The 8377-nt window shown below is 31.4% G+C and overlaps 1 protein-coding gene across 3 annotated transcripts; it reads right to left on the reverse strand.

Annotated features, from left to right (window-relative positions):
* Positions 1-5230: 5230 nt before the first annotated feature.
* Positions 5231-8264, reverse strand: LOC125421257 (uncharacterized). Of its 3 annotated transcripts, none has more exons than XM_048469561.2 (4): positions 7827-8264; positions 7505-7586; positions 5802-7214; positions 5231-5703 (listed from the first exon to the last, which is right to left on the reverse strand). In XM_048469561.2, exons 3-4 carry the CDS (start codon positions 7179-7181, stop codon positions 5680-5682), a joined length of 1404 nt encoding a protein of 467 aa, XP_048325518.1. In that variant the 5' UTR covers positions 7182-7214; positions 7505-7586; positions 7827-8264; the 3' UTR covers positions 5231-5679. The 3 variants fall into 3 exon arrangements, with proteins under 3 accessions (XP_048325518.1, XP_048325522.1, XP_060670823.1); XM_048469565.2 differs by having other exon boundaries at positions 7823-8264; XM_060814840.1 differs by lacking the exon at positions 7827-8264 and having other exon boundaries at positions 7505-7803.
* Positions 8265-8377: the final 113 nt, after the last annotated feature.

Genomic DNA, 8377 nt, shown 5'->3' on the forward strand with positions numbered 1-8377 from the left:
GAAGATATTCGTAATGAGTTACTGAGTAATTTATTTCATCTCAAAGTAAATATGATGATGATGATGATGTATGTATATATCCAACTGATATGCATCCTGATGAAAGAGACTCATATAGAGCTACAGTACGTGCATCTAAACAAGGCAGATGAAAAAAAAAAAAAAAAAAAAAAAAAAAAAAAAAAAACAAAGAAGAAATTTTTTTAACCCTAGAGGTCAAGGATCAAGATCTTCTAGAGATAGTGGTTGTCAACTATATACTCAGTTTCGTCATACAACAAGTGTAAGGAAGCCCATTCATAGACAACCATCTCAATATTTTCCTTCAGCTGTACCTTTATTATATAAGTCATCCGTTGCAAAACAAAAAATTATAAAAGATGTGTTAACAAAAGATACTATCAAAGAAACATTGGGAAGACTAGTAGCAAATTTCTGTATTTATAATAATGTTCCACCTGCAAAGGAAAAATCATACCATTTCAAAAACATTATTGTTAGTGCTCAACAAACAAGTATAGGAGTTGAAATTCCATTTCCATATGAATTTAAGGAAAAATATCTAGATATGGAGTACAAAGAGATACAAAAACATATTGAAAAGTTCAAAGAAAAATGGAAGACATATGGTTGTACAATTATGTGCGATAAATGACAGGACCAAGTGAACTGTCCATATTGAATTCTATGATCTATTGCAAAGGGTCATCAGTGTTTCTTAAGTCCGTTGATACCTCAGATAAAATCAAAAACCAAAAGTATATATATATATATATATATATATAAACTTTTGGAGGATGTTATCCATGAAGTGAGCAAGAACAATGTTGTGCAAGTAGTCATGGATAATGGTTTTGCATTCCTAAAGGCTGGTAAAAAAAATTGATGATATGGTACAACTTGTACTGGACACCATGTGCTACACACTGTATTGATCTTATATTTGAGGATATAGGAAAGCACAAAAGTATTGCAAGGATCATTTAGCGTGCAAGAATGATAGCAAATTATATTTATAATCATAATTGGTTACTTTCTTTAATGAGAAATGTATGTAAAGGAGACATAGTTCAACCAAGAACAACAAGATTTGTAACATACTCTATTGCTTTAAATAGTCTCTTTAAAAAGAAAGCTTTTCTAAAATAAGTTTTTACCAGCAATGCGTGGGCTTAGCATCAATTGAGTTGAACAAAAGCAGGTAAAAAAATGGAGAAACTTATCCTTGATAATCATTTTTGGGATTCTGTTACTCACGTTGTTAATATATATGAGCCATTATATAATATTTTGTGAATTGTTGATGCTGAGTTCATACCTATGATGCCAATATTGTATGATTGCTTTCAAAAAATGAGATATGCAATCAACAACCAAAGAGGAACTCAGTGGGATATGGACATCACAGATGCTCGATAAAACAATACACTTTCTCATCATCTCCATATGGCTGGTAATTTTATGTCAATTACTTATTATTAATTATTATTTTGTCAAATAATTTATATATTGGATTTAATTTTTATTATTATTTTGTAGCATATTTTCTGAATCTATGATTCCAGTATAAAGAGGGAATTAACACTGATTCAGATCTTATACAAGTTGTTCATGATGTTTTTGTAGTATTAGATCTAAATTTGGATTATACATCTCATTTTGGAAATGAAATAAGATTTTGTTTTTTTCTTTTTTTTTTTCAAACTAACATATTAATAAAGTTTCTTATAATTTTTTCATTATTACATATAGATAATATGCTTTAGAGATGTAAAAAAAGGGTTTAGTGATCGTGCAGTAGTTGTGGCCCGAGCGAAAATGATACCTGGTATGTGCATTTGAATTAATTGTTAGAAAAAATCATGTGCGAAATATTTAAAATTTTATTAATATTTAAAAATTTATTGAAATTTAATATATTTTGATTTATAACGTTGAAATATACTGCTGAATGGTAGACAATATATGGAAACAGCATTCCAACACTCAGAAAACTAGAATGCATATTTTGTCACAAACTGTATCATCATCTGCATAATTAGAGCACATTTGGAAAACTTCAAAAACTAGTTTTTTGCTATTATAATATGAAATTGCGGATTTGTGATATGAAATTAACAAATCAACCGCAATTAGATTCAGATTATTTAGATCTTCTTGAAATTGGAGCTAACCCTGGTGAAGATAAAGATAATCCTATTATTCAATGGGTTAAGAATTCACACTTGGATGATGATAAAGGCAATCCAGATCCTCGAGTCATAATGCATGCTTCACAATTAGAGATAAATGTTAACAATGTTATTATTGAAGAAGTTATGAGCAGTGATAGTAGAGGAAACACTTCATTTGAAATAGTGACAAAGCCTTCAACTAGGAAATTTTCCTCGTTTAGAAACATCTTGTGTCGGTTATGCTCAACCAAATGAGTATGAGGATGAAGATGATGATGATGATGTCGTTAATCTTGATGATGATGATGATAATGGAGGTAATGGTTATGGTGGCGATGGAGGAGGAGGATATAATATAGGTGGAAGTAGGGGTGGAACATATTATTGAGAACCAAGCCAACAACCATTAAGCCCATTTACTAGTGAAGATCAATACAGACATGCAACACAAGATTTTGATCATGGGACTCAAACAGCAGGCGCTAGTTCAAAAAGACACTATGGAATTTCCATGATGAATCAACTTGATGAAGATTATCTTTCTAACTCCTTGGATGCAATGAGTTTAAATACACAAGTTAGTTCTCAATATGGAAATTCTGACATTCCAATTGTGTATCCAATTGGTCAAATGAGATCACATAATTCTCACAGTGATTACGATGTTGATATCTTTAATCATCCCATGTTTCAAAATGAATGCTATACTCCTCCTTGGGTAAATCCACATTACCCTCGACTTTAATAGTTGGTTGGAATTGATAAAGAAATATATTCTTGGCACATCCACAATTACATGGAAAATTTTTCTAATATGATGAGTTGGAATGCCTATTGCTATACTCGCGATATATCGAGATATGATCATCAATTTGAAAAACTAAAAAATTATTTTTGGTATTGATAATGTATTATGAATTATATTTGAGAATTTTTTGTATCTTAGTATTATCTATTAAATTTTCTATATTTTGGTTCTAACTAACATTATATTTTCTTCACTTACAATAATTTTTAATATTTATAGACTATTTTATTATCATTGTATTCTAATTATTGTATTTTTATATTATTTTACTATATTAATTATCTCATATGTAAAAATCTATATTCTAAATTAAAAATTTACAGTTTTCATAACTTTAATGATATTTCTATCGATATCGATATTTCCGCAAAATTATACCCTCAATATTTTTATCGACATCGATATTTTTAGCACTGTTTACTGCACATTTGTAGACATCAAAAGTGGAAAAGATCATGTGCCATTATGTGAAACATAACCAAGAAAGAGAAGTTGACTTATTTGGGCCACTTACCTATATATAAACCCATATATATATATATATATATATATATGTATGTGCAAGCCAATCTTATTACAGCCCATATTGACATTTGGGCTTTCAAAACTGTATCAAAGTTGCAATTACAGAATGTTTCATTTGTTAAACCCTTTATTCCAAAATAGATTAACAAGATAAGTTTTTTTCTTCTTCTTCTTCTATTTATTATTATTTTTTATTTTTTTTTTATTTTTTTTTTTTTGTGTTTATGAAACAAAATAAGAAGCTTAAATAACGTGATGGTTAATTGTTAAGTTTTATTAACATTTAGGATTTATTTTTATTACTATAAAGTTAGCCATTACCATCTTTCTCCTAGACCTGTGCTACCCTTAAATCCGCTATTATAAATTCTTTACTTTCTCTTTCAAATTAAACCTGCAACTTATATAGAATTGGTAAATATAATATTCTTGTTATTGTAGAGATTAAATAATTATTCACAAAAAATGCGATCTTAAAAACTTGATAACATGTTGAAAGCTGATACAAAAAAGAGATTAATAATCTAATAATCAAACTGCCTTTCCATGAATTTGTAATAATGCTCAACCAAATCACCATCTTACAGAAAAATTTTGCCATGTTTCAGTCATATACCATATAACACTGCTTTTTAGTCTCTAAATTTACTGCTAAAGCATGAGATGGTTTTCCACTTTTATCCCAATTCTTTACTATATATTAATTATTTAATTGCTCATTTTAGTAGAGATATAGAATCTCATTGAAATAAAACGGGGAGGTTCTGACTGTCAGCTTTAATTTCTGCTCAATATATATTTATGGAACATATTTTTTAAATAATATATGCATAAAGAATCAGACCATTTTTTCACCCCAAAAAATAGAAGAGCGAATAGCTAATTGCTAGCTAGTTTAAAGATATTTATCGTTCAATAAATATACATGAAAAGCATTGCATTATCCAAGCCTGGATTAGTGAAGAATGTGAACAGCAAGTAGTGAAGATGGCTGTGTATCTTTTCCCCGCGCCCATCACCTCAAAAATATGAATAATAATGAAGATACGCTGTCGTTTTTTATGTTTTCCTTTTCTTGCCCTGAAGGACAAGGAGTCATAATTTATTTGGCCTTTGATGTTCATTATGTTATTGCTTTTCCATATTAAGTTATCCATCAATTTAAAATATTATACTTCGTTGGAAGTAAGCGAGAACGATTTTGATCAATGCTTTTAACAAATCTACAATAACAAATTTCATTGATTAGACAATGCGCAACATACTGTCATAAGACAATAAACGTGAAAGATAACTAATATATCAGTCATAAGTTTCTGACAAAATATGGTGAACGTTGTACCCAAATTGCAATAGGATTCTGTAAAAAAGAACACTCATTTTCAGTCGTATGTAGTTGTTTCACTAAAACTGCACTACTTCAGAGGAAAATTGAAGCCTCAGTTTAATACTAGTGATTACATCTCAAGAAGATTAAAATAGTAATACTAATAATAATAATAACAAAAAGCCAGAAGCATGAAGAAACTGCTTTCCCTTGTTACATATCTATCAATGTAAAAAATAAATAAATAAACAGATATTTAAATATTAGATTATAATAATAGCCTTTGCAGTTTCTGATTCTAATTGTGACCAGTCCTGATTTTAAATAATTGTGAAAACTTACCAAGTAAAATATAAATAAATAAATAAAAGCCTCTGCAAATTTTACATGCTTTTATAACTATTTCTACACGCAACATGGGTAGGAAGAAAGAAACAAAGGGCACATTCTCCAAGAAAAAACAAAGTTCGCATATTAAAATATTACTTACAATCATCTATATTAGAAGCAAAAGTGAACATCAAGGTGTAACTTGTAACTATACATTCCCATGGGAAACACAATTCTATGATGTATCAAAATGCAAATTTTACACTGTATACACTGTATGTCAACTAATATCCAAATCTCCCCCCCACCCAAAAAAAAAAAAAAAAAAAGTCTATTTGTTTAAACACTCTTTCGAAGAAATATCAAACTCTTACATTTTTATTGTTATTGTTATTATTTACTTTAAATCATACTCATTACTTACACTATCTTTTATGCAAAGCCTGCCAAAAACTGATGAGGCATGAATGCAGTCCATCAGCGTTGAGAGTCATTTTTCCAATTCATTTGCTTGGTCAAAGCCAAAAGTGTAGCATTGCCTGTTTAATGAAATTGTTAATGTCAATAAGCAATGAATAGTGGCACAAACAAGAGAGAGAGAGAGAGAGAGAGGGGAGAAAAAGCAATAAAGACATGCCTCCATGAGAGAAATAAGGGGTTGATCATCCTGTGGAGGGGATTTCCTAGGTCTCAAGCTATGGATTTCAGCCTGTATTACATTAAGTTGCTCACGTATCTCCCTCAATAACTGTTTCTCTTCATCCGCTGCATAGCTAATTTCATGCCTTGTACGAATTCTTTCTCCCTCAAGCCGATCAATTCTCTTACTCAAATGTTGAAACAGAGCTTGAGAATCAGCAGCAACACCAATTTTCGGACAAACATGAGCCACGTTGCAATCTACACTCTCTCTTGGCTTACACAATTTGCTCTCTTGGTTTGTGCTAAGCAACATTTTCTTCAGACAGTCTGCGTCATCCTTGTAGGACAGTTCATCAGTATCATGAGCCACCAAATCTGGCTTTCCAAGCCTGTCCTCAACATCCGAAGCCACTTTGCTCTCTTGTCTCTTCCTATGCTCTCTTGTTATAAGAATATCATCAATCTGTGGAACTTCAAAAATATCATGTACATTAGAGGAACAAGAAGTGCTAGCATTGTCCTCCTCCTGTTGATGATAGTTATCTTTCTCTTTATCCAAACAAGTAATGATTTCTGGCCTTGTTGGGTCACAGGGTTTGCTGATGCTTTCTTGTAAAGGTAATGAACAAATTCTAGATGCACTCTTAATGATGGATTTATCTCTCTCAGCACTTTTAGAAGAGGATATCTCTTTTACTCGTTCATCTAACATTTTGATCTGCTCCCAATATGTATTGAAGTTCCCTCCTGCTGAATTTCCTGATTTCTTCTCTGTATTCAAGCTCTGAACGTTAACTTCCAGGTCCATTTCCTTTGGAACCATATCTGTTATGGAGACTGTGGAGCTTTCTTTTTCTGTAATGCTTTTCTTTTGCTGGGAATCCTTTAATAGAATTGGGGGTAAAGAGCTCAGTCTTCTGATATTGCCAGCCGTTTCTCCGTTACACAGATTACTTCCTTGCAACAACAAACTCTCTGGAAATCTATTTTCACTGGCACCACCCAGATCAGTACAACCCAAGCTTAAGAGTTTGCACTTGTAAGCCTGAATTTGGAACTCAAGAGAAGCAATTTCCATTTCTTTCTGATAGATAATATCTTCGAATATCGCCATTGACTCCTCGGCGTGACAAATCTTTTCCTCTGCCAATCTCTTGTATTGGCTAGATTCCATATGAACTGCAGCTTTTTCTCCTTGCAAACGCAGTATCATGGATAGAGCTTCACTAGCAGCAGTAGATGATGCTTCTCTTTCCTCGTCTAGTTCAGCATATAGTTTCTGCAGAAGGTGTTGTTGAGCGTGAAGCGCTTCTTTCATAGATATTATATCAGATTCAGTAACCCCATGAGAGGTATTTCCTTCAGCCATGCACATATATGTGGATGTAGAAGAAAACCAGATTTAATTCTGCACAGGAAAAAAAAAAGTGAATACTATTTTTTTTTTTTTTTTTAATCAGGAAAATTAACCTATTGAGAAATTATCAAATACCCATTCAAGATTCTAAGTGTAGGATCTTCAGAGACTAATATGAGTCAGTTTATAGTGTACGCATAAAGAAGAGTGGTAAGCGTAAAAGTTCAATTTTTCCACGGCCACAAAAGTTGATTTTCAACAAATGATTGTGTATAGGCAAATTCTTCTGAGATTAAGTAATAATCAGATAAGTAAAATAAGAACCAAGAAGAGCACTTTACCTGATGGTTATGCCGAGAGAGATCAAATTTGACAGTTATGGAGAACCCAGTAAGAAGAAAATCCACTTTCATAAAAACAACACTGCCATTATGGAAAAAATTATCCGATTAGCACAAAACAAAAGAAGAATAATAAAAAATTAAAAAAAATTCTTGAAAACTTCCTGTTCTCAATATGAAGAAGAAAACCCAGAAAAGGACAAAAACTCTGATTTTATTTTAGAAACACCAAAAAAACATAAACTTAACCGGACGCATTTTGAAAGGGGGAAAAAAATAAAAATAAAAGTAAAAAGGAAAGAGAGTGAGAAACCAAACCCACCTTCTCCATAGAAATAATGACAAAATGGGAAACCAGAAAGAAAGCCGATAATCATCAAAAACGATCTTGTTGCCTGGATATTAGATTGTTACCATAATGAGAGTACCCCAAAGAAGACGACAAAAGGGTTAATCAAATCCACCAAAAAGGAAGCTAAAAAAACCAAAAAAGTGTTAAAAACGATAGTGTAGCAACGGCTCTCTGATGGGTTTTCTTTTGCCTTTCTTACAAAGCAAAAGTGGTTGGAAAAATGTATGCCTCAAGAACTCAAACGCGTCTGGACTTACACGGAAACGATTATTAAAGAAACTGCCTTTTTTGGCTTTTGCTTTTCAATTTATTAATAAAAATACAAATAAAAAAAAAAAGTGTGAGTTATATAGAGAGGTTTTGGATAGAGATTAAGCAAAAACGAAGTCGTATTGGATGAAGATAGACCTTGTGAATTGTGATTACTGTGGCTTTTACAAAATCTATAAGCCTCCTCCAATTTATATCTAAACATATATATATATATATATATGTATATATTCCTTCATTCTTCCTATAAA

This window comes from Ziziphus jujuba, chromosome 1, assembly GCF_031755915.1.
Source record: "Ziziphus jujuba cultivar Dongzao chromosome 1, ASM3175591v1".
Classification (NCBI taxonomy): domain Eukaryota; kingdom Viridiplantae; phylum Streptophyta; class Magnoliopsida; order Rosales; family Rhamnaceae; genus Ziziphus; species Ziziphus jujuba.

Bases quoted from the DNA above. Each gene is read 5' to 3' on its own strand.
- LOC125421257 (XM_048469561.2), bottom strand. From the start codon at position 7,181: ATGTGCATGGCTGAAGGAAATACCTCTCATGGGGTTACTGAATCTGAT. The intron at 5,704-5,801 runs GCATGTCTTTAT...TTCATTAAACAG, and splicing joins CCCTTATTTCTCTCATGGAG to GCAATGCTACACTTTTGGCT.